The following is a 27239-nucleotide window of genomic DNA, read 5'->3' as shown; positions in this document are numbered from 1 at the left end:
TCCCTTTTCCCCTCTTCTCCCAACACACTCCGCTCCCTTTTCCCCTCTTCTCCCAACACTCTCCGCTCCCTCTTCCCCTCTTCTCCCAACACTCTCCGCTCCCTCTTCCCCTCTTCTCCCAACACTCTCCGCTCCCTCTTCCCCTCTTCTCCCAACACTCTCCGCTCCCTCTTCCCCTCTTCTCCCAACACTCTCCGCTCCCTTTTCCCCTCTTCTCCCAACACTCTCCGCTCCCTCTTCCCCTCTTCTCCCAACACTCTCCGCTCCCTCTTCCCCTCTTCTCCCAACACTCTCCGCTCCCTCTTCCCCTCTTCTCCCAACACTCTCCGCTCCCTCTTCCCCTCTTCTCCCAACACTCTCCGCTCCCTCTTCCCCTCTTCTCCCAACACTCTCCGCTCCCTTTTCCCCTCTTCTCCCAACACTCTCCGCTCCCTCTTCCCCTCTTCTCCCAACACTCTCCGCTCCCTCTTCCCCTCTTCTCCCAACACTCTCCGCTCCCTCTTCCCCTCTTCTCCCAACACTCTCCGCTCCCTCTTCCCCTCTTCTCCCAACACTCTCCGCTCCCTTTTCCCCTCTTCTCCCAACACTCTCCGCTCCCTCTTCCCCTCTTCTCCCAACACTCTCCGCTCCCTCTTCCCCTCTTCTCCCAACACACTCCGCTCACTTTTCCCCTCTTCTCCCAACACTCTCCGCTCCCTCTTCCCCTCTTCTCCCAACACTCTCCGCTCCCTCTTCTCCCAACACACTCCGCTCCCCTTTCCCCTGTTCTCTCAACACTCTCTGCTCCCTCTTCCCCTCTTCTCCCAACACACTCCGCTCCCTTTTCCCCTCTTCTCCCAACACTCTCCGCTCCCCTCTTTTCATCTCCCTCTTCTCCCAGCCCTCTCCTCCCCTCCTCCCAGCTCACTCTTCCCTTCTTCTCCCAGCACTCACCTTCCTTCCTCTCAGCTATCTATCCCTTCTCCTCCCAGCCCCCCCACCCGCAGTTCTCGAATTTTTCCCATCTTTCTTCCCTCCTCCTCTGTCACCGTTCATTCTATTTCTCTCCTTCACATTCTGCCAGGTTCTTCTCTCCTCTCTTCCCCTCTTCTCCCAGCACTCTTCTCCCCTCCTCCCAGCTCACTCTTCCCCTCTTACTCACCTTACTTCCTCTCAGCTATCTATCCCTTCTCCTCCCAGCCCCTCACCCCCACAGTTCTCAATTTTTTCCCATCTTTCTTCCCTCCTCCTCTTCTGTCACCTTTCATTCTATTTCTCTCCTTCACATTCTGCCAGGTTCTTCTCTGCTCTCTTTCCCCCTTCTCTTGTGTTTCTCTTCTCCCCTCCCCCATCTTCTGGTGAATACTGTGACAGGTGGAGATGTACATATAGGACGTGCATTGCTTCACAGAGATTAACACTTTATTAACTTTATGTACACAAGGAGTCATTATCTGCAGGGATTTATTAATACTGATCATCCACACAGAACAAAAGGAAAACTAAGGGAAGTGCCCGCCCCCGAGGAGTTCATCTTCATTCTGTATGTTCTCTGAAGTCTAGAAAGTGAAATCTAACTGTCGCTGAACATCAAACAACGGCAAGAACCCATCTCCTCATTGCTCTATTGTGGTTGTAGAATCCAAAACGCTGTTCCTATCAACAACTATAAATCCCAGCATGCCCCTCAGGATCATTCAAGATTCTACATCAATATAGCGTAGCCGAGGATCAGGAATGATTAGGGGGTGAAGATATCAGGTTGTCCTCCTGTTCATCAGGTCAATGCAATTCCTTCTCACAGATATATACAAGCTCCAGAGAACAATGTCCGTCATTCCAGCCTCCGGAGCTGTGCAGCTCAGCACAATCTTCCCCTTGTGAATGGATGGGATTGATCCATTCATCAGGCTGACCGGGCATCCAGAATCTACAGGAACCAAGAGAAATAGTGAATAGACCAAGCAGGTTGGCTGACAGAACCAATGGTAGGACCAACGTAGAGAAGGAGTCTTAAGCCTCGTACACACCATCAGTCCAACCGATGAGAACGGTCTGAAGGACAGATGTCCTAGGTTAACCGATGAAGCTGACTGATGGTCCGTCGCGCCCACACACCAACCGATCGTGTCAGAACGCGGTGACGTAAAACACAAGGACGTGCTGAAAAAAATAAAGTTCAATGCTTCCAAGCATGCGTCGACTTGATTCTGAGCATGCCTGGATTTTTAACCGATGGTTGTGCCTACTAACGATCGGTTTTGACCTATCGGTTAACCACTTCCCGACCTCCTCATGTACATATATGTCAGCAGAATGGCACGGACAGGCACAATCACGTACCTGTACGTCCTCTGCTAGACGTGGGTGGGGGGTCCGATCGGGACCCCCCGGTACATGCGGAGGTCGGGTCCGCTCGGGGAGCGATACGGGACGACGGCGCGGCTATTTGTTTATAGCCGCTCCGCCGCGATCGCTCCCCGGAGCTGAAGAACGGGGAGAGCCGCGTGTACACGCGGCTTCCGCGTGCTTCACTGTGTCGGCGCATCGATCGCGTCATTCCCTTTATAGGGAAGACACGATCGATGACGTCATTCCTACAGCCACACCCCCCTACAGTAGTAAACACACACTAGGTGCACCCTAACTCCTACAGCGCCCCCTGTGGTTAACTCCCAAACTGCAATTGTCATTTTCACAATAAACAATGCAATTTAAATGCATTTTTTGCTGTGAAAATGACAACGGTCCCAAAAATGTGTCAAAATTGTCCGAAGTGTCCGCCATAATGTCGCAGTCACGAAAAAAATCGCTGATCGCCGCCATTAGTAGTAAAAAAAATAAAAAAAATAAAAATGCAAAAAAACTATCCCCTATTCTGTAAACGCTATAAATTTTGCGCAAACCAACCGATAAACGATTATTGCGATTTTTTTTACCAAAAATAGGTAGAAGAGTACGTATCGGCCTAAACTGAGGGAAATTTTTTTTTATATATGTTTTTGGGGGATATTTATTATAGAAAAGTAAAAAATATTGAATTTTTTTCAAAATTGTCGCTCTATTTTTGTTTATAGCGCAAAAAATAAAAACCGCAGAGGTGATCAAATACCACCAAAAGAAAGCTCTATTTGTGGGGGAAAAAAGGACGCCAATTTTGTTTGGGAGCCACGTCGCACGACCGCGCAATTGTCTGTTAAAGCGACGCAGTCCCGAACTGTAAAAACCCCTTGGGTCTTTAGGCAGCAATATGGTCCGGGGCTTAAGTGGTTAGGAATCCATCGGTTAAAATTTAAAGCAAGTTGGCTTTTTTTTAACCGATGGTTAAATAACCTATGGGGACCACACACGATCGGTTTTGACCGATGAAACCGGTCCATCAGACCGTTGTCCTCTGGTTAACCTATCGTGTGTATGAGGCCTTAAAGAACATGTTAACCTAAGGAGAACCACCAAGAATAATCCCAAAAAAGGTGGACGAGACACAGCAGACAAACAACGAGAGCATTCGGTTTATAAAGCAAAGTCAGAGGGAATTTCATAACTGGGGGGGGGGGGGGGGGGGGGGGTCGGCGTCTTACTTTGGAGTATCATCGTAAGAAGTCCCGTCCACCCATTTCCAGGATCCGTCCACGTCTGTGAGACCGATCCACGAGGTCTGCCAATTAGAAAGTGAACCTACAAATCTCTTCAGAAAGACAAAAAACAGATAATGATACAGTGATAATGTCTACTTCTATAGTACAGCTCTAAAAGGTTCTGGAATAATGCACAGAGACCACTGAGCCAATCACATCAGTCTCTGTACCAGAGGAGCTTACACTCTAATGTCCCCTCCCCCCACATCACATCAGTCTCTGTACAGAGGAGCTCACACTCTAATGTCCCCTCCCCCCACATCACATCAGTCTCTGTACAGAGGAGCTCACACTCTAATGTCCCCTCCCCCCACAGTCACACGCTATTATTAATATACATTTATACAGCTCTAAAATAATACGCGGTGCTGTACAGAGAACACTGTGACGGGAGGGTCCGTGGAACCCAGAATCCCTTGCAAAATATGGGATACCCTTGTTCCAGCTCCCCCGGCACCTCTTATGTCTAAATCACCCTGTGTCCAGGGTGACTGAGAAAATAGATAATATAGGGTGACTGAGAAAATATATCTTGGGCTACTTAAAATGGGATAGTAATATTTATCCACAATATCCCCCAGGATATGTAAAGACTATTCTTGGTTTGTTTGATTCTGAACTCAACGTGTTAGTTGAGAGAGCCGATCACATTGGCCTCTGTACAATGTAGGAGACGGGCCGACTCCTGCTGGAGCTCCTGCTATTGTGAGAAGGTGTCCTGTGTTTACAATTATGATAATGTGTATTGTATAGCCGGTGAGCGAGGAGACGTAGAGTCTACTCTAAAAGGTCATATTGTCAGGTTACCTGTGGCCAGATGACTGATGCACCCCCTTGGAGTCAGGAGTGCACCACAAGGTAGTGAACCCTATGGCAGACTGCTGCAGATTGGACACAGAGTGGATATGGGAAACAGGTCCACTGGAGCACAAACAGGGATCCCACAGGAAGCTTGAGCCCAAGATTCCCCCGGGGGCACGGAGTCTAAGATCCAGCAGGTTTTCACCAGAGCCTCTAGTGGTGAGGATGGCCTTAGCTGCAACTGTATCCAGGTCGCAGCCCCCAGAGTCCCTCAGTTCACACTCCATACGGTAGAGAGCAGAGAGGGGAAGCAGCCACTCAGGATACAAGAGATATTGAGGGGTAAGCCAAGGTCAGGTTGACAAGCAGACAGGATAAACAAAGGACAGGACAAAGGTCAGGGTCACAAGCAAACAGGAATAGTCGGGGACAAGCCAAGATCGGCACACAGAGATAAACGTAGCACACGGCAAGCAGGAACCCAAACACACAATGCTTAACAAACAAGGTTGATCAGCAAGGCAGACCTGCAGTGCACTGGTTAATATAGAGTTCCGGATATGACCTCGGGTGGAGCCATACAGGGAGGAGAGATGATAAAAGCAGCCATGTGAGACAGTCTGGCCTCTAAAGCCCCATACACACTATCAGTTTTCCTGCAGGTTTTCTCTTCAGGTTTACCAAAACCATGTAGTTCAGGGGCCTGCCTGATTGCATACAAACTGAAACTCCTGAGGTTTGACCTCATATTAGATGGTTTTGGTAAACCTGAAGAGAAAACCTGCAGGAAATCTGATAGTGTGTATGGGGCTTCAGGTGAACACATGGAGAGGAAGGTAAGCTGCCAGACATTACTGCATATCCATGACACATATCTTTGAGTCGCCTAGTCTGGGTAAATGATTAGTTAATTAGCTCATGTTAATTTATGTCTGGTTACCTCCTCTTTAACTGTATATAAGGTTGTATTCTTGGTTCTAATAAACACTCCATGTTCAGCAGACATACAAGTCTCGTCTCGTTGTGTGCTTGTGAGGGCAGCTGGAATATCTGATATCTATATCCAGACTGATAGGAAGCGGTATATGACGAAAGCACTCAAGCGGAGTGTGGGACTTTCCGTTACAAACACTAAACCAGTGTTGTGAAAATGTTATGAAGATGTATTTAATATGTAGTGTTTTCTTTGCTGGCCCTGCTTTAAATTTAGGGTAGTCAGAGGATTAGTAACCTCGGACCTATTTTTGTTTTCAAATTGAGACCTATGTTCCAGTGGTGGCTGTACTGTAGGTGACATCTATTGTTGTCTGGGATGTCAGTTCCACCCCAGGCCAAGGGTGGCAGCGGTCAGGTCCAGGTGTGTTGGGTATTCTTTCTCAGTGGCCAATCAGTGGGGGTTGATCACCTCGCTGTGCATGCTGGGGAGACGTCACAGGTTCTGGGTCATCGTTGTCCACCCTGGGCAGTTGTCCCACCACCCCTGTGTGTGGCCCTCCTGGCCAGGGGTGCGTGTACTGAGTTTCCTGGCTCCGGGACCAAGTTGGTCTGGAGTTGTACCCTGCTGAGCAGGCCCAATAGTCAGTCTGGGTCTGCATTGCTAAAGAGGTCCTACGCTATCCATCCTAGAGGGAGGAAGTCATCGAATGAAGTACCTGTCTGGAGAGCACCGAGCACAAGGCTGGTACACTCAGGGGAGGCCTGAACATCATTGAAGGACCGATCACTACTGGAAGGCTGAGCGGTGACCGCCTGTCAGTTACCTGATCATATAAGTTATCAGAGCTTTTTTTCTCAGAAAATAGGTGCAGGAACTCAACCACGACCCATTCAGATTTCACAAACAGTAGAAAGGTCTTAAAGAGGCATTAAATACCAGAATTGCATTACATACAGAGTGCAGAGTTCAGGGGGTTACAAAGCTGTCACTTGTAAACACAGAAACCAGACTTCTGTGTTTACAAGTGATTGTGGTGAGCAGGCACCAAAGGGTCTGAGTCAGAGGTGGTGGAACTGAGTTCCCCCAAGTTCCCCCTGAAAAAAAGCCCTGTAAGTTATTACTTTGAGAAGAGATCCGGGAGCTTAATCATAAACCGAGAGGATTCTGGACCGATCGTATCTCCACCTTTGGGAAGGTCAGTGGCAGAAACTGTACCAAGGTTCCGTGTGATGCCCTGGCTGCTAGGACTAGTGAGAGAGGCCTATCCAGGGGCACAACACCCACTCTGGCCAGAGTGGCGACGGGAGTTTATGATTGGGAGCAGGAGTGCTTCCGATCAAGTTCTTCACCTGAACCTACTACCCATACCCTACCTCACCTCTTCAACCTATTGTTTGTTCTTTTACCACGTTTGGTAAATAAAGCAGAGAAAAGGGAACGCAACGTGTGGACATTGACATAGTTTCAGCTCTTATCCAGTACCCTAGACGGCAGAGAAACAGAGGTAACGTGCCACCCAAACTAAACCAGCAGCTCCTTCGGGGGTAGTGCTACAAATATGTTTTGTCATAGTGTCTCCCAGTGTTAGTACTCCCGCTCTAAAGAGCTGACCGGGGCAGACTGACGCTGGTTGAGTCCCGTCTGGTAGTTAAAAAAGTGGGGATATGTCTGCCAGCGAAGGGCCCCTGTGCGATGCAGACAACGATCGTCTGGAGGGGATGTGTTCACTCTGCAAGGACATTATCGGTTATGGGGGGAATAAGCGCTCGTCTTTCTGTGTGTCTGATCCGCACATGGCGGGACACGTAGCGTACACCTGCAGATAATTTCCCATCCACAGGAACGGTAGTATAATCTGAGTATGTGTTGTTCTCTGAACAACGCAGAATAAGGATTCATCCCAGCAGTAATACGGGAGCTTTTGAATTGTCATGGTCAGGGAGAGCGTCCATGTTTGAAAGACATGCGGCTTCCTTTGTTTAGCTTCCAGGTACAGGGGACAGGAAAAACGCGGTCCCTGCCCAGACACGCCCATAAGACTTCCCTAGCCATTTTTCCTTGGTTGTTTGTATAACCTCATCCTGTGAGGTAATTTCCTGTGTGGAGGTCATTTCCTGTGTGGAGGTCATTTCCTGTGATGTCATTTCCCATGGAGGAAGCGATTGGCTGTTGGAGCCATCACTTCCTGTTTGTCATTGTTTTTGTTGTGTTTTGAATAAAAACCAAGTGCAGTGCTGGGGAGAGGCCCAGAAGAGGAGGATGCTGAGAACGTGAGCTGTGGGGATGTCTGTTTACATGGGGATATACGGGAAATAGAGTGGTAGGTAAGATGCATTAACATTAGACGGAATGTTTACTTATTAGCACAGGAGATATGGTTACAGCTGAATTTCCATATACCCAGGTACAATATTCTATAGGCACACACATACAGAGAGATCTAAATCTTCATTGGATATATGGTACAGGCCATTGCTGACTATAGTACATATCTTTATAGACCCGACAATGAAAAATATGGCCCCACCCCTTTGCCTAGATTGGCAGGAAGCCCTCCCACCATGGCACACCCAAGGGCTGTGGGGCTCCCGGAATTCTTACATTTTCGTCCTCGCCATTAATGACCACCAAATGAGCACCCCTTGTCTCGCAGTCTTTCTTCGCGCTCTCCCATGTCCGCCTATACTGGGATAAATAGTAACAGCTGAAGGCATACTGCCTCCAGCCCACATCACACAATAGATCCGTAGAGTCTGAGGGAGGTAGAGAGAGAGAGAGACAAATGTTGTAGTTATTCGCTAATGAAAATTACCTCCACAAGTTGTGATGGGCAGAGACTTAAACATTCCCTCTACTACATGCCTTGAAGAAGAGGGCGCTGCGTCTGTCTCACAGGGAACTCTTATGACAGCGCCCATAATAAGACTTTACTGATCATCAAGGCCCAGTACACCCCATACAAAAACCATCAACACCCAATCTGCCAAACAATACCAACAACCAATCCACCTTATTCACAAACAGCTTCCATCAACACACCAGCAGCCTGTTCACTCAAAACTCTCAGCATCCTGTCAGCACCCCATCTACCAAACACTCCCAACACCCTGCCCACCCAACACTCCCAACACCCTGCCCACCCAACACTCCCAACACCCTGCCCACCCAACACCCTGCCCACCCAACACACCCAACACCCTGCCCACCTGACACACCCAACACCCTGCCCACCTGACACACCCAACACCCTGCCCACCCAACACTCCCAACACCCTGCCCACCCAACACCCTGCCCACCCAACACCCTGCCCACCTGACACACCCAACACCCTGCCCACCCGACACACACAACACCCTGCCCACCCAACACTCCCAACACCCTGCCCACCCAACACTCCCAACACCCTGCCCACCCAACACCCTGCCCACCTGACACACCCAACACCCTGCCCACCTGACACACCCAACACCATGCCCACCCAACACTCCCAACACCCTGCCCACCCAACACTCCCAACACCCTGCCCACCCAACACACCCAACACCCTGCCCACCCAACACACCCAACACCCTGCCCACCTGACACACCCAACACCCTGCCCACCTGACACACCCAACACCATGTCCACCCAACACTCCCAACACCCTGCCCACCCAACACTCCCAACACCCTGCCCACTCAACACACCCAACACCCTGCCCACCTGACACACCCAACATCTCATCAACACCCCATCCACCCAAATATCCCCAATAACCCATAAGACATCTCTCCGCCCAACACCCTGCCCACCCAACACTCCCAACACCCTGCCCACCCAACATCTCATCAAAACTCCACCCGCCCAAATCTCCCCAATAACCCATTACACATCTCTCCACCCCACACTCCCTACACCTGACACACCCAACATCTCATCAACACTCCATCCACCCAAATCCCCCAATAACCCATCAGACGTCTCCCCACCCCACACTCCCAACACCCTGCCCACCTGACACACCCAACATCTCATCAACACTCCATCCACCCAAATCTCCCCAATGACCCATAGGACATCCCTCCACCCCACACTCCCAAAAACCCATCAACACACAGTTCACTCAACACTACTAGCAACCCATTAATTATCCATACACCCAACACTCCCAACAACCCATCAACACCCCATTCATTCAACACTCCCCACAACTCATCAGCACCCTGTCCTTCAAACATTGACAACCCATAACTCCCCTGTCTACCAAAAAATACCAACATTCCTTTAGAATCCCAAAAACTTATTAGCACTTCATTATAAACTCCACATCCACCCAACAATCTCAGTAATCCACTAGCATCCCATTTATCTGACAATCCAAACAACACATTCGGCACCCTGTCCACCTAACACTTTAAAATGCATCATCGCTCTCTGTCCACCCAAACCTCCCTGCAACTCATCAGCACCCTATCCATTCAACACTCCCAACAACCCATCAACACCATATCTATCCAACACTACAAGCAATCGATCAGCATCCCATTCCACCCAACACTTCCAACAACCCATCAGCTCCCTATCCATTCAACACTCCTAACAACCCACCTTCACTCTGTCCATGCAACATCTCAACAAGCCATCAGAATCTTGCACACCCAGCACCCCCTACAAATCATTATTAACCCATCTACCTAGCCCTACCAACAACCCATCAACATTCTATCCACCCAACACTACCAACAACCCATCAACATTCCATCCACATAACACTACCCACAACCCATACACTTCTAACTCACTTAATACTCCCAATAACCCATCCCTCCAACACTACTAACAACCCATTAATAACCCACCCACCCAACAATACCAAAAACCCATCAGCACACATCCAACACTACCAATAACCCATCAACATTCCATCCGCTTAATACTGCCCATAACCCATCCACTCTCAACTCACTCCACAGTCCCAGCAACCCATCTGCCCAACATAACCAACAACTACCCATCAGCACCCCATCCACCCAACACTCCCAACAACTCACCATCACTCTGTCCATGCAACATCTCAACAACCCATCAGCATCTCAACACTACTAACAACCCATCAGCACCCATCCACCCAACACTACCAACAACCCATCAACATTCCATCCACACAACACTACCCACAACCCATCTACTCCCCACTGACTCAACACTGCCAATAACCCACCAGTAACCCATCCACTCAACACTAACAACAACAACAACAACCCATCAGCGCTCATCCACCCAACTCTAACAAAAACCTATTTGCATCCTACCACCCAACACTACCATTAAACCCATCAACATTCCATCCACTCAACAATGCCTACAACCCCCCCACTCCTCACTCACTTACTACTCCCAATAACCCATTCATCCCACACTACTAACATCCCATTAGTAACCCATCCACCCAACAATACCAATAACCCATTCATCCCACACTACTAACATCCCATTAGTAACCCATCCACCCAACAATACCAATAACCCATTCATCCCACACTACTAACATCCCATTAGTAACCCATCCACCCAACAATACCAATAACCCATCAACATTCCATCCTCTTAACATTGCCCATAACCCATTCACTCTCCACTCACTCCACATTCCCAGCAAACCATCTGCTCAACACTACCAACAACTACCCATCAGCACCCCATCCACCCAACACTAATAATAACAACCCATAATTTCCCTGTCCCACCCAACACTCCCATCAGGATTCTCTCCAGCCAACACTCCAAGCAACCATCCTGACAAATTCTAACAGAAAGGGAGTAATAAACCAATCCAAAGAGAAATATATCAGTGAAATAAACTCCAAGAGAGCAACCAATTACCCTCCATAGCGAGAATACAGACTGGCCTTGTTCCTGGAAATATTACCAAACCTTAAGGACTCATCCTAAGTCCGTACAGACTCAACACCCACAGCCTAAGGCCCCGTACACACGGTCGGACCAAACCGATGAGATTTGCCCGTCGGATCGTTTTCATCGGTTCACCTCTGAAGTGGCCGTACGGCCTGATATGTGTACACACCATCAGTCCAAAATCCGATCGGTCAGAACGCGGTGAAGTCCAACACACGACATGCTGAATAAAACGAAGTTCAATGCTTCCAAGCATGCGTCGACTTGATTCTGAGCATGCGCGGGTTTTGAACCAATGCTTTTCTGTACTAACCATCGGTTTGGTCCGATGGGGCAGCGGTCCATCGGTTCGGTTTTGAAGCATGTTTAGAAATTTTGGACCGAAGGAAACCAGACCGATAGCCTATACACACGGTCGGTTTGGTCTGATGAAACTGAACTTCGATTCATTCTCATCGGACCAAACCGACCGTGTGTACGGGGCCTAAGAGTTCAATTAGGGTGGCAGAGACAGACTTACGAACCCAGGAAGTGCAGATTGGATCAAAATGGCCACCAGGGGCCCCCGGAAGATGAAACCCTTAATTTTAAAAACTGCCAATCTGAGCACCGGATGTTCTGAGAAAAAACTGTTTTGCCTCGTACACACGACCGTTTTTTCCCAACGGGAAAACTGCCATGACAGCTTTTGGCCGTGTGTATGCTCCATCGCAGTTTTCCCGATGAGCAAACTGTGGGAAAAAAAGAGAACTTCCCGGTGGTCTTTTTTCCGTCTGGAAAACCAGTCATGTGTATGCTATCCCAATGTGAGAAAACGCGCATGCGCAGAATCAAGTATAAGACGGGATCGCTCGTTCTGGTAAAACTAGCGTTCGGAATGAAGATAGCACATTCGTCACGCTGTAACGGACTGAAAAAGCACAAAGACTGAAAAGCGCAAATCTTCTCTCACCAAACTTTTACTAACACAAGGATCAGCAAAAGCAGCCCAAAGGGTGGCGCCGTTTGAATGGAACTTCCCCTTTAGAGTGCCGTCGTACGTGTTGTACGTCACCGCGCTTTGGGCGGGCGGGCTTGAGAGGAATCCCGTCGGGGAAAAACATTTTTTTGTTGCCGAGAAAAACTGTCGTGTGTACGAGGCATTAGGTGAGTAAATGTTCTAATTTCCGAAATTAAACTTACTGTTCCCTTTCCGGATCTCCTCCGTCAGTCTTGCCACGGCTCCCAGAACCCTCTGGATGTCATTGGCATAAGAACCTGTAATAGAAAGTCATCTCAGTCTGCTGTGTACATGTCCTCCAGGCCTCTCTATTTTATAGAAGAGACATTCCATTTCTGCAAAACTGAAATTTCCCTGGTAGTTTTGGATGCGCCAATTCCGCCGCCACAACATTTTTATATTAAAAAAACTGAATTTGTCATTCCTAAAAAAAGTCCTAATCTTCTCTAAAGCCTGGACTTAAATGTTAACCTTCCCCAACTCTAAATGTCTTGTAAATGCGCTCATTTGTCTTATTGCAGCTGTGGCAGACCTAGCCGGGACAGAGGCTTATGGAGAGGACTGAATGCCCGCCTCTTGCCCTGGATTTTAAGGGAACAATACTCTTTGTGAGGTGTATGCCTGGGGACCTTAAAGTAACGTTACTTTGGATTCCGGTCCATGTGCCCCCCAAAACACACAGACTCTGGGAACCCTGTATAGGTCATATAGTGATGGCTTCATAATGTCGGGGCTCATAGAAGATTTCCGATGCCATCAACTCCACCCACCTGTCTGTCTGTTGTCGGCTATAATGTGTTTATTGTAAATAAGTCTAGTGTGAGCTCTGAGAGTCTTTCACCCGTTGTTGTTTGTGTTAATGAACTCTGCTATTGTGTGAAGGAGTTCTGTGTTGATTTATGATCATGTATATTGTAGTTAGGGAGCTAGGAGACAGCAAGGCTAGGAACTGAAAGGTCATGCCTCCGAGTCACCTAGTCCGTCTGTTGTCAGCTATAATGTGTTTATTGTAAATAAGTCTAGTGTGGGCTCTGAGAGTCTTTGACCCGTTGTTGTTTGTGTCAATTAACTCTGCTAGTGTGAGAAGGAGTTCTGTGTTTCTATTTATGATAATGTTGATTATGTCTTCTGAGCTAAAAGACGGCAAGTCTGTCCTAAAGGTCATGTCTCTGAGTCACCTAGGCTGTCTAAAGGATTAGATAATTAGCATGCCACAGCAAAAAATAGAACAGAAGTTGACGCGTTTCACACTGTAGCCCAGTGCTTAATCATAGCACAGGTTTCTGGTTAGTTTGTATTGTCATCCTTGTGTATATATTTGTGTGGGATCTTAAATAAAGAGGCTCTTCCTGATGTACTCCAAGACTAGTGTGGTCAGGTGACTGGGTGGGTTAAGGAGTCTTGGATAGCGCTGGTTCTGGACACAGGAAGCATTGACGGCGTACAAAGTTCTTTTGAGGACAAGGGCTCGTCACAGCAACCATGTTTATTATCAGTCAAACTATCATATCAAAAATATGAAACAATAAATAAAACATTTCCACCAAAAATAATTGTCAGAGCAGCTAATACAGAACATCTAAGACAATGTTAAACACTATTGGGCCCCTCTAGTCTGGTGTTGGGAGGAGCCAATCTGCTCCCCAAACTTCAAATACCACACCCAACCCCCCACTGAAATCATGACTCAGGCCTCGTACACACGACCGGTTTTCTCGGCAGAATCCATCAAGAAACTTGGTGGGAGATTTTTTTTGCAGAGGAAACCGGTCGTGTGTACGTTTTTCAGTGAGGAAACTGTCGAGGAACTCGAAGAGCCAAAAAGAGAGCATGTTCTCTTTTTCCTTGACGGGAATGGAGAAAATTGGTTTGACAAGTTCCTCGACAGCCTAACAAGAACTCGACGAGGAAAACGATGTGTTTCGCCCGCCGAGTTCCCCGGTCATGTGTACGAGGCCTCATGAAGAACTTGGATTTTGCCGAATCTCAATATAGGGTTTTCCAGCACAACTCTAGTTCATCAACATTGTGTATGGGTTTGGTGCAGAAAATGGAGCCTGAACCAAAAAACAAAACTAAATCCAGTTTGGTCCTGGTAGGAAGCACCGTTTAGAAGCTAAGGGAAAGTCCACTTTCTGGTTTTACGTGGTGTGAATAAACCAAAAACGTGGCCAATGAACACCCTAGAAAGCTGCAGTCTTTCCTTACTAAAATAAATGAAACTTCTGGATCCTCTAAGTATATTGTCAATCCTGGAGCAGAGAGGAGGTGGACGAATCGAGGTTCTGGGAGCGCGGGGGAGGCCGCCCTCGCTCCTGTTTATCTCTTCAGTGGTCAGGGAGGGGGTGGAGCTCTTCTCCCTCCTCGGCTTTTACATCCAACTCCACTCCTCGCTGGCCACCTTCCCCAAATCCTCGCCTCTGTTTGCTGCCACGCTCCCGCCGATGGCCCACTGAGCCATCGGCCCATCGGGAAACTCCCGGTAGTCCTGATGGCCAGTACATGCCTGATTCTCCTACATTCTGCATATCCAATAAGAAAAGTTTAACCCTCTGTACTGAGGAATCTAAGCACAGCCCAAAAAGTGTCCAAACACCCATATCCCAGAAACCACTCCCATTTCCATGTAATCCCCACCCCTTTTAGGGTCCAAGGTGGGGTCAATGGTTTGGAGATCATCATAACAATGATCTCCTGCCCCCAAAATACATTTTTCATGTCTCATTACCTGTTACATCATCAGATCAAATTTGGTTCACAGATGCCTCCATCCTATTTATTTTCAGTATTTACTCCGACAGCTTCGAGGAGCAAAACCATTAGAAAGGTCTTCCGTATATTCATTCACCTACATGACTATATAGACCTCTGTGTCATACACGTGTCTGTATGTCCAGATCACCCGAAGAGACATTCTATGGTTTCTCAGGGCAATTTCTACCCTCCACTCTTCAATGCTGCCCCAGCTCACCTCTCATGCCCTTTACAAAGGTTTCGATGTTGGTCAGTTTCTCCATCATCCTGGAATCTAGAGGAGAAGAACATCCATAAGAGGAGGAGACAAGACCCCCGTCACATAGTGTCACTCCTCAGAGGGGCATCTTACCATCCTAGACCAGACCCCCATTACATAGTGTCTACCCTCAGAGGTCCATCTTACCATCCTAGACCAGACCCCATCACATAGTGTCTACCCTCAGAGGTCCATCTTACCATCCTAGACCAGACCCCATCACATAGTGTCTCCCTCAGAGGTCCATCTTACCATCCTAGACCAGACCCCATCACATAGTGCATGGGTGCTCAACCTGTGGCTCTCCAGCTGTTTCAGAACTACAATTCCCATGAGGCATTGCAAGCTACTGACTGTTACAAGCATGACTCCCAAAGGCAGAGGCATGATGGGACTTGAAGTTCTGCAACAGCTGGAGAGCCACAGGTTGAGCACCCATGACATAGTGTCTCCCCTCATAGGGGCATCTTACCATCCTGGACTAGACCCCGGTCACATAGTGTCACCGCTCAGAGGTCCATCTTACCATCCTAGACCAGACCCCCGTCACATAGTGTCACCCCTCAGAGGTCCATCTTACCATCCTAGACCAGACCCCCGTCACATAGTGTCACCCTTCAGAGGTCCATCTTACTATCCTAGACCAGACCCCCGTCACATAGTGTCCCCCCTCAGAGGTCCATCTTACCATCCTAGACCAGACCCCCGTCACATAGTGTCTACCCTCAGAGGTCCATCTTACCATCCTAGACCAGACCCCATCACATAGTGTCTCCCCTCAGAGGTCCCTCTTACCATCCTAGACCAGACCCCCATCACATAGTGTCTACCCTCAGAGGTCCATCTTACCATCCTAGACCAGACCCCCGTCACATAGTGTCTCCCCTCAGAGGGGCATCTTACCATCCTAGACCAGACCCCTGTCACATAGTGTCTACCCTCAGAAGTCCATCTTACCATCCTAGACCAGACCCCCGTCACATAGTGTCTCCCCTCAGAGGTCCATCTTACCATCCTAGACCAGACCCCCATCACATAGTGTCACCCCTCAGAGGTCCATCTTACCATCCTAGACCAGACCCCCATCACATAGTGTCTACCCTCAGAGGTCCATCTTACCATCCTAGACCAGACCCCCATCACATAGTGTCACCCCTCAGAGGTCCATATTACCATCCTAGACCAGACCCCCATCACATAGTGTCTCCCCTCAGAGGTCCATCTTACCATCCTAGACCAGACCCCCGTCACACAGTGTCACCCCTCAGAGGTCCATCTTACCATCCTAGACCAGACCCCCGTCACATAGTGTCACCCCTCATAGGGCCATCTTACCATTCTGGGACAGTTTCTCCACTTTGGAATCCACTCCTAGACTCAGATTCCTCAGCTTCACCTCCATGTTCTTCTCTGTCTGATCCACCCCCTGACCTGCCGGAGAGAAAGAACCAGAATTTTTTCAACAGATGAAGGATACTGAAGTGGACCCTGAAACCACCCTGGGTTCCCCAATTATCATTCAACTACCCTGATGGCAGATTTCATCCAATGTATATATCACATCAGCAGGGGCGTTGCTAGGTAGCAAATAGACCAGGGGCTTCAGCCCAAAGTCCAAGGCAGGGGGGCTGGGCGTTGGGACAGGGGTGTGGTGTATGTGGGCTGGGGGGGTGGGGTTGTGTGGCTTACCATTGCCCATCAATGCTGACCACTAACTCACCTGTCTGACACCATTACACTGACCTGCCTGACCTACACTCACTGACCTACTGTGTGGACAGTGGGGGGAGATCTTCCAGAGAATGTAGTGTGGACAGTGGGGGGGGAGGGGGGTAAGTGGTGATTGGAGATGGGGGTTACCTGTGGATGGAATGTGAGGTGGTTGGAAGGACAGTGGGAATGAACTCACGTGTGATGGTGACGATGAGGATGATGATGATGAAGAGGAGACCGGTGCAAAGTGCCGACAGAGAGCAGATCAGGCCGGAGGAGGGTTGGGGGATCCACCTGTTCATGGTGAGTCCTGAAAGAGAGAATTGCATTGGATTCCATTCTGGGAAGAATAGGATGACATTAATCGATGTCGGGTGTAATTCTCTGTATCTGTTCTTATTCTGTATGTAAGGACTCTGCACAGTACCACTTCTCTCGTCCGATATTCCGGCTGTAATTCTCGGTATCTGTGGTGCTATGTACGGTGATTTGTACCTCGGGAAGTTGAATGGTTTCCAGTGGGACTCTTGTTGGGTGTTGGGTCTTCTTCTGGAAGAAGCTCTACGTCCTTGTAGCGCACTGGCATGTCCTGTAGAAGACTCCATTATAGACAGATATCCTCCTCTCTCTTCATCCCCACAACCCCCATCAATAATCACAAGAGACATTAATTCTTGTTCTCTCGGAACCTCTTTTTAACTTGACCGACCTCCAGACTCCCTCCTCGCTATAGAACAAGGAGATGAAATGTCTCCATGTTACACAGCAGTAGGGATGAGCCGATCACCCCCCGGTCAGGTTTGCAGCAGAATAGCCAAAAACCTTTTTTGAACACGCGAACATCGTTAAAGTCTATTTGACACGAAAAATCAAGTGCTAATCGTAAAGGTTAATATGCAAGTTATCGTGATAAAAAGTGTTTGGGGACCCAGGTCCTGCCCCAGGGGAGTGTTTGGGGACCCAGGTCCTGCCCCAGGGGAGTGTTTGGAGACCCAAGTCCTACCCCAGGGGAGTGTTTGGAGACCCGGGTCATGCCCCAGGGGAGTGTTTGGGGACCCGGGTCCTGCCCCAGGGGAGTGTTTGGAGACCCGGGTCCTGCCCCAGGGGAGTGTTTGGGGACCCGGGTCCTGCCCCAGGGGAGTGTTTGGGGACCCGGGTCCTGCCCCAGGGGAGTGTTTGGAGACCCGGGTCCTGCCCCAGGGGGAGTGTTTGGGGACCCGTGTCCTGCCCCAGGGGAGTGTTTGGGGACCCGGGTCCTGCCCCAGGGGGAGTGTTTGGGGATCCGGGTCCTGCCCCAGGGAACATGTATCAATGCAAAAAAGTTTTAAAAACTGTTTTTTTTTCGGGAGCAGTGATTTTAATAATGCTTAAAGTGAAACAATAAAAGTGAAATATTCCTTAAAATTTCTTACCTGTGGGGTGTCTATAATATGCCTGTGAAGTGGCGCTTGTTTCCAGTGTTTAGAACTGTCCCTGCACAAAATGTAATTTCTAAAGAAAAATAGTCATTTAAAATCACTTGCGGCTATTCATGAATTGTCGAGTCCCGGCAATACAGAGAAAAGGCATGGAAAAAAACAGCATGCGTTCCCCCCTGTCCATTACCAGGACCTTGGGCCTGGTATGAATATTAAGGGGAACCCCAAATCAAAATTAAAAAAAAAAAAAACGTGTGGGGGTCCCCCCCGATTCCATATCAGGCCCTTCCGGTCTGGTATGGATTTTAAGGGGAACCCTGTGCCATAATAAAAAAAAATGGCGTGGGCTTCCACCCAAAAATCCACACCAGACCCTTATCTGAGCACGCAACCTGGTAGGCTGCAGGAAAAGAGGGGGCATGAGAGAGCCCCCCCTCCTGAACCTTCCCAAGCCACATGCCCTCAACATAGGTCTGCGGGTGAGTCAACCATCAGAGGCGGCCGGGTCACCCCTACACGTCACTGGGTAACCCCTGGCGTTTCCCCTTGTGTCGAAGGGGGTGGGGTCACATGCTGAGTGGCCCCGCCCTTATAAGCTATATAAGAGCTGTAAGGCTGGAGCACATCATTCGTCGGGTGCCTCCCGTGGAGGCAGGATCGCGTGCGTTGTATCCTTGCTGGAGATCGAGAATGGATTACATTGCTGGAATCTTTTTTTTTCTTTTTAATAAAGGACTGTCATTTTGACACTTTTTTGTGAAATGGTAGGGGTACCAATTCACATGGGGGGGTGGGATCTGGGGGGTCCCGTTTGTTAAAGGGAGCTTCCGGATTCCGATAAGCCCCCCGCCCACAGACCCTCTCAACCACCAGGCAAGGGTTGTGGGGATGAGGCCCTTGTCCCCATCAACATGAGAACATCCTCCCCATGTTGAGGGCATGTGGCCTGGTACGGTTCAGGAGGGGGGGGGGCGCTCTCTCGTCCCCCCCTCTTTTCCTGCGGCCTGCCAGGTTGCGTGCTCGAATAAGGGTCTGGTATGGATTTTGAGGGGGACCCCCTACGTATTTTTTTTTTAAATTGGCACAGGGTTCCCCTTAACATCCATACCAGACCTGAAGGGCCTGGTAATGGACTGGAGGGTACCCATGCCGTTTTTTTTAATGACTTTTATCTGTATTGCCGGGACCCGACAATTCATTATAGCCGCGAGTAGTTTTAAATTACTTTTTTCCTTCAGAAATGTCATTTTGTGCAGGGACAGTTCTAAACACGGGAAACATTCACTATATTACAGGCATACTATAGACACCCCCCAGGTACGAAATTTAAAGGAATATTTCACTTTTATTGTTTCACTTTAAGCATTATTAAAATCACTGCTCCCGAAAAAACAGCCATTTTTTTAATTTTTTTGCATTGATACATGTCCCCTGGGGCAGGAGCCGGGTCCCCAAACACTCCCCTGGGGCAGAAGCCGGGTCCCTCCCCTGGGGCAGGATCCGGGTCCCCAAACACTCCCCTGGGGCAGGAGCCGGGTCCCCAAACACTCCCCTGGGGCAGGAGCCGGGTCCCCAAACACTCCCCTGGGGCAGGAGCCGGGTCCCCAAACACTCCCCTGGGGCAGGACCCGGGTGCCCAAACACTCCCCTGGGGCAGGAACCGGGTCCCCAAACACTCCTCTGGGGCAGGACCCGGGTCCCCAAACACTCCCCTGGGGCAGGACCTGGGTCCCCATACACTCCCCTGGGGCAGGACCCGGGTCCCCAAACACTCCCCTGGGGCAGGACCCGGGTCCCCAAACACTCCCCTGGGGCAGGAGCCGGGTCCCCAAACACTCCCCTGGGGCAGGACCCGGGTCCCCAAACACTCCCCTGGGGCAAGAGCCGGGTCCCCAAACACTCCCCTGGGGCAGGACCCGGGTCCCCAAACACTCCCCTGGGGCAGGAGCCGGGTCCCCAAACACTCCCCTGGGGCAGGACCCGGGTCCCCAAACACTCCCCTGGGGCAGGACCCGGGTCCCCAAACACTCCCCTGGGGCAGGACCCAGATCTCCTAACACTCCCCCTGGGGCAGGACCCGGGTCCCCAAACACTCCCCTGGGGCAGGACCCAGATCTCCTAACACTCCCCCTGGGGCAGGACCCGGGTCCCCAAACAATTTTTATGACAATAACTTGCATATTAACCTTTAAAATGAGCAATTTTGATTTCTTCCATAGACTTTTAAAGGGTGTCCCGTGGCTTTCGAATTTGCCGCGAACACCCCAAATTGTTCACTGTTTGGCAAATGGGCAAACAGCCAATGTTCGAGTCGAACATAAAGCTCATCCCTACACAGCAGGACATTTCAAAGATTCAGAGATTAACCTTTTTCTCCAAAGTCATACTATTATGTGAACCCGGAATTATACAAAGAACCCAACATTAGCATATAAGCACTAATTACTAGGCAATAGTGCCACTTAACCATTGGTAACACATATAGGGGTAGATCCACGTAGAATGGCGCAACTTTGTGCGGGCGTAACGTATCCTCTTTACGTTACGCCTCTGCAACTTTTACAGGCAAGTGCCGTATTCTCAAAAAAAAAGTTTCGGCGGCGTAGCGTAAATAGGCCGGTGTAAGCGGTGTGAAGAGGTGGGCGTGTGTTATGGAAATCAGGCTTGACCCGACGTGATTGACGTTTTTCCCGAATTGCTCATGCGCCGTCCGTGAAATTTCCCAGTGTGCATTGCTCCAAAGTACGCCGCAAGGACGTCATTGGTTTTGACGTGAACGTAAATTACGTCCAGCCCTATTCGCAAACGACTTGCTCAAACACCGTAAAATTTTCAAATTTCGTCGCGGGAACGACGGCCATACTTAACATTGGTGCGCCGCATATACGCCTCATATAGCAGGGGTAACTTTACGCCGGGAAAAGCCTAACGTAAACGGCGTAAATGTACTGCGTCGGCCGGGCGTACGTTCGTGAATTCGCGTATCTAGCTGATATACATATTCGACGCGTAAATCAGCGTACACGCCTCTAGCCGCCAGCGTAAATATGCAGTTAAGATCCGACGGCGTAAGAGACTTACGCCTGTCGGATCTAATGGATATCTATGCGTAACTGATTCTAAGAACCAGGCGCATAGATACGACCGGCCGGACTCAGAGATACGACGGCGTATCTGGAGATACCCCATCATATCTCTTTTGTGGATCTGGCCCCTAATCATTTTACTTTATCACCCCCTCACCTTCCCTGTCTCTTTTCACACCACATCTTTCTTCCCCTCCCCCTCTATGACCCCTTCTCTCTTCTCATCCTCCTCTCCCTGCTTTTCTTCCCCTCCTCCACCCTTTGTCTCCATCCTTCTGTCTGTCTCATCCTTCCTCCACCTCTTCTCTTCCAATCTTCCCCCATCTCCCCCTCTCTATCTCTCCTCCCTCCTGCTCTCTCTCCATCTCCTCCTCCCTATCTCTCCTCCCTCCTGCTCTCTCTCCCATCTCCTCCTCTCTATCTTACCTCCCTCCCCCTCTCTATCTCTCCTCCCTCCTGTTTTCTCCTCCATCTCCCCTCCCTCTCTCTCCCCATCTCCTCCTCCCTATCTCTCCTCCATCCTTCTCTCTCCCATCTCCCCCTCTCTATCTCTCCTCCCTCCTGCTCTCTCCCCCATCTCCCCCTCTCTATCTTACCTCCCTCCCCCTCTCTATCTCTCCTCCCTCCTGTTTTCTCCTCCATCTCCCCTCCCTCTCTCTCCCCATCTCCTCCTCCCTATCTCTCCTCCATCCTTCTCTCTCCCATCTCCCCCTCTCTATCTCTCCTCCCTCCTGCTCTCTCCCCCATCTCCCCCTCTCTATCTTACCTCCCTCCCCCTCTCTATCTCTCCTCCCTCCTGTTCTCTCCTCCATCTCCCCTCCCTCTCTCTCCCCATCTCCTTCTCTCTATCTATCCTCCCTCCTGCTCTCTCCCCATCTCCTCCTCCCTATCTCTCCTCCCTCCTGCTCTCTCTCCCATATCCTCCTCTCTATCTTACCTCCCTCCCCCGCTCTATCTCTCCTCCCTCCTGTTCTCTCCCCCATCCCCCCGCTCTATCTCTCCTCCCTTCTGCTCTCTCCCCATCTCCCCCTCTCTATCTCTCCTCCCTCCTGTTCTCTCTCCCATCCCCCCTCTCTATCTCTCCTCCCTCCTGCCCTTTCCCCATCTCCCCTCTCTATCTCTCCTCCCTCCTGCCCTTTCCCCATCTCCCCCTCTCTATCTCTCCTCCCTCCTGCTCCCCCATCTCCCCCTCTCTATCTCCCCTCCCTCCTGTTCCCCCATCTCCCCCTCTCTATCTATCCTCCCTCCTGCTCCCCCATCTCCCCCTCTCTATCTCTTCTCCCTCCTGCCCTTTCCCCATGTCCACCTCTCTATCTCTCCTCCCTCCTGCTCCCCCATCTCTATCTCTCTTCCCTCCTGCTCCCCCATCTCTATCTCTCTTCCCTCCTGCTCCCCCATCTCTATCTCTCCTCCCTCCTGTTCTCTCCCCATCTCCCCCTCTCTATCTCTCCTCCCTCCTGCCCTCTCCCCATCTCTATCTCTCCTCCCTCCTGCTCTCTCTCTCCCATCCCCCCTCTCCATCTCTCTCTTTCCGTCCCTCTCCTGCCCCCCTCGGTCTCACCTAGTAGTCTGGATGTTGTCCTCTCGGTGTCACTCTGTGGTTTGTGGCTCTGGATATAAAACGTCCTTCTTTTATATATAATACTCTCCCTACTGATCCCACCCCCCCCCCCCCGTGACCCCATTGCTTCCTCACTTCAGAGAAAAGAGGAAAATTCTGCAGAACCTGACTCATCATAAAAATAGCAACTATAAGAGAAAACCCCACAATCACGTTTTCCTTTCTTAGATTTTATATAAATCAATAAAAATACTTTCCCTTTGAAATTCTCAGGTTGCTCTTTTCATATTTTCCCTTCTTGTCCAAATTCCTCAAATTAGGAAGATGTCCTTGTTTGGCCGGCTGATCCCATCTCACAACATTCTGCAGGAGGGACCCACCAATTCACACACCACCCGATGGGGGTCCCCACCTGACAGCAGATGCCGTCTCCACGTGATTGTAGATCTGGGGGGCTTCAGGTGAGGCGCCACTTCGTACTCATCCAGGATGTCTAATATTCAAGGACCATGGAAGGAGAGGGATGTCTAATATTCTAGGACCATGAAAGGAGAGGGATGTCTAATATTCTAGGACCATGGAAGGTGAGAAGGATGTCTAATATTCTAGGACCATGGAAGTGAGAAGGATGTCTAATATTCTAGGACCATGAAAGGAGAGGGATGTCTAATATTCTAGGACCATGGAAGGAGAGGGATGTCTAATATTCTAGGACCATGGAAGGAGAGGGATGTCTAATATTCTAGGACCATGGAAGGTGAGAAAGATGTCTATTATTCTAGGACCATGGAAGGTGAGGGATGTCTAATATTCTAGGACCATGGAAGGTGAGAAGGATGTCTAATATTCTAGGACCATGGAAGGAGAGGGATGTCTAATATTCTAGGACCATGGAAGGTGAGAATGATGTCTAATATTCTAGGACCATGGAAGGAGAGGGATGTCTAATATTCCAGGACCATGGAAGATGAGAAGGATGTCTAATATTCTAGGACCATGGAAGGTGAGAAGGATGTCTAATATTCCAGGACCATGGAAGGTGAGAAGGATGTCTAATATTCAAGGACCATGGAAGGTGAGAAGGATGTCTATTATTCTAGGATCATGGAAGTGAGAAGGATGTCTATTATTCTAGGATCATGGAAGGTGAGAAGGATGTCTAATATTCAAGGACCATGGAAGGAGAGGGATGTCTAATATTCTAGGACCATGAAAGGTGAGAAGAATGTCTAATATTCTAGGACCATGGAAGGAGAGGGATGTCTAATATTCTAGGACCATGGAAGGAGAGGGATGTCTAATATTCTAGGACCATGGAAGGTGAGAAAGATGTCTAATATTCTAGGACCATGGAAGGTGAGAAAGATGTCTAATATTCTAGGACCATGGAAGGTAAGAAGGATGTCTAATATTCAAGGACCATGGAAGGTGAGAAGGATGTCTAATATTCTAGGACCATGGAAGGTGAGAAGGATGTCTAATATTCTAGGACCATGGAAGGTGAGAAGGATGTCTAATATTCAAGGACCATGGAAGGAGAGAAGGATGTCTAATATTCAAGGACCATGGAAGGTGAGAAGGATGTCTATTATTCTAGGATCATGGAAGTGAGAAGGATGTCTATTATTCTAGGACCATGGAAGGAGAAGGATGTCTATTATTCTAGGACCATGGAAGGTGAGAAGGTTGTCTAATATTCTAGGACCATGGAAGGAGAGGGATGTCTAATATTCTAGGATCATGGAAGGTGAGAAGGATGTCTAATATTCTAGGACCATGGAAGTGAGAAGGATGTCTAATATTTTAGGACCATGGAAGGTGAGAAGGATGTCTAATATTCTAGGACCATGGAAGGTGAGAAGGTTGTCTAATATTCTAGGAACCATGGAAGGTGAGAAGGATGTCTAATATTCTAGGACCATGGAAGGTGAGAAGGATATCTAATTTTCTAGGACCATGGAAGGTGAGAAGGATGTCTAATATTCTAGGACCATGGAAGGAGAGGGATGTCTAATATTCTAGGACCATGGAAGGAGAGAAGGATGTCTAATATTCTAGGACCATGGAAGGAGAGGGATGTCTAATATTCTAGGACCATGGAAGGAGAAGGATGTCTAATATTCCAGGACCATGGAAGGTGAGAAGGATGTCTAATATTCTAGGACCATGGAAGTGAGAAGGATGTCTAATATTCTAGGACCATGTAAGGTGAGAAGGATGTCTAATATTTTAGGACCATGGAAGGTGATAGGGATGTCTAATATTCTAGGACCATGGAAGGAGAGGGATGTCTAATATTCTAGGACCATGGAAGGAGAGAAGGATGTCTAATATTCTAGGACCATGGAAGGAGAGGGATGTCTAATATTCTAGGACCATGGAAGGTGAGAAGGATGTCTATAATTCTAGGACCATGGAAGGTGAGAAGGATGTCTAATATTCTAGGACCATGGAAGTGAGAAGGATGTCTAATATTTTAGGACCATGGAAGGTGAGAAGGATGTCTAATATTCTAGGACCATGGAAGGAGAGGGATGTCTAATATTCTAGGACCATGGAAGGTGAGAAGGATGTCTAATATTCTAGGACCATGGAAGGTGAGAAGGATGTCTAATATTCTAGGACCATGGAAGGTGAGAAGGATGTCTATTATTCTAGGACCATGGAAGGTGAGAAGGATGTCTAATATTCTAGGACCATGGAAGGTGAGAAGGATGTCTTATATTCTAGGACCATGGAAGGTGAGAAGGATGTCTAATATTCTAGGACCATGCAAGGTGAGAAGGATGTCTAATATTCTAGGACCATGGAAGGTGAGAAGGATGTCTAATATTCTAGGACCATGGAAGGATTACCTGATTCCATGATCACATGATACCATGATGCTGGTGCTATCTGCACAGAGCAGTCACGGTCCTCCTTCTCTCAGGGACGCTCTTCAGTGCTCCTGCCTCCTCTCCGGTTGAGTGCCCCCATAGTAAGCCACTGTCAGGGTTGGGCTCAGCCCTTCCTCCTCTGAGCTGGCCATTCAGCTAATTGGCAGCTCCTTTCTCTCCACAGTGACTCACCTGTTGCTGATCCTCCTCGTCAGTCCTGCCTACTGAAGCCATCCAGCTCAGTTGCTCTCGGCCTTCTCCTTGGTCAGCATCACAGAGACTTTCTCCTGCTTTCCTGTTGAAGACTTGCTTGGCTGACTTCCCTTCTGGCTCCAGATCCTGCTTTCTGTTGTACTATGTTTATCTCTGTCTCTCTGACATTTGGCTTGGCCGACTATCCGATCCGGTTCCTGAACTCTGGCTATGTTTTGAGTGCGCTTGATGGCCCAGGTTCACAAAGACTTACGACGGCGTATCTCCAGATACGCCTTCGTAAGTCCGAATGGCCGCCGTCGTATCTATGCGCCTGATTCATAGAATCAGTTACGCATAGATTTGGCCAAGATACAAGCGGCGTAAGTCTCCTACGCTGTCGTATCTTGGGGTGCAATAATTACGCTGGGCGCATAGGTGGCGCTTCCTTGATTTCCGCGTTGAATATGTAAATGAGCAAGATACGCCGATTCACGAACGTACGTACGCCCGTCGCAATTAGTTACGCCGGTTACGTAAGACATACGCCGGCGTAAAGATAAAGCTGCTCTCTAGGTGGCGCAGCCCATGCAAAGTATGGACGTCGGAACAAGCCTATTCTTTTTACGTTGTTTGCATAAGTCGTACGCGAATAGGGCTATGCGTAAGTTACGTTCACGTCACAGGCATTGATCTTTGGGCGTAAATATGACGTGATACTGAGCATGCGCGCGCATGCGCCGTTCGTTCGGCCATGCATCTACATGGGGTCAAGCCTCATTTAAATACAACACGCCCCCTACCAGCCTACTTTGAATTACGCGCGCTTCCGCCGGCCCATTTACGCTACGCCGCCGTAACTTAGGTAACTTAGGTTACGTAACTTAACTAAGTGCTTTGTGAATACAGCACTTGCCTCTCTAAGTTGCGGCAGCGTAGCATAAATACGCTACGCTACGCCCGCACAACGTAGAATGGCCGTACGTGAATCTAGGCCACTCTGTTTATCTTTTTATTATTATTAAACAAGTGTGATTTATCTGTACTTCTGTCTCGTTCTGATTCATGGTTTCTGACAGCAGCTTGCTATGGGGGCACCTGAGCTGAGCCGCAGACAAGGGCCTCATC

At 49.1% G+C, this 27239-nt stretch overlaps 1 protein-coding gene across 2 annotated transcripts; it reads right to left on the bottom strand.

Moving 5' to 3' along the window:
• Positions 1 to 1383: 1383 nt before the first annotated feature.
• LOC120933849 (asialoglycoprotein receptor 1-like) lies at positions 1384 to 23102 on the bottom strand. 2 transcript variants are annotated; one of them, XM_040347261.1, is made up of 9 exons: positions 23044 to 23102; positions 17474 to 17567; positions 17175 to 17288; positions 16601 to 16696; positions 15224 to 15280; positions 12435 to 12509; positions 7957 to 8108; positions 3561 to 3667; positions 1384 to 1909 (listed from the first exon to the last, which is right to left on the bottom strand). In XM_040347261.1, exons 2-9 carry the CDS (start codon positions 17562 to 17564, stop codon positions 1762 to 1764), a joined length of 840 nt encoding a protein of 279 aa, XP_040203195.1. In that variant the 5' UTR covers positions 17565 to 17567; positions 23044 to 23102; the 3' UTR covers positions 1384 to 1761. The 2 variants fall into 2 exon arrangements, with proteins under 2 accessions (XP_040203195.1, XP_040203197.1); XM_040347263.1 differs by lacking the exon at positions 15224 to 15280.
• Positions 23103 to 27239: the final 4137 nt, after the last annotated feature.

This window comes from Rana temporaria, chromosome 3, assembly GCF_905171775.1.
Source record: "Rana temporaria chromosome 3, aRanTem1.1, whole genome shotgun sequence".
In the NCBI taxonomy this organism is placed as follows: Eukaryota; Metazoa; Chordata; class Amphibia; order Anura; family Ranidae; genus Rana; species Rana temporaria.
The sequence above is the reverse complement of the archived record's forward strand: the minus strand, read 5'-3'. Positions and strand labels throughout refer to the sequence as shown.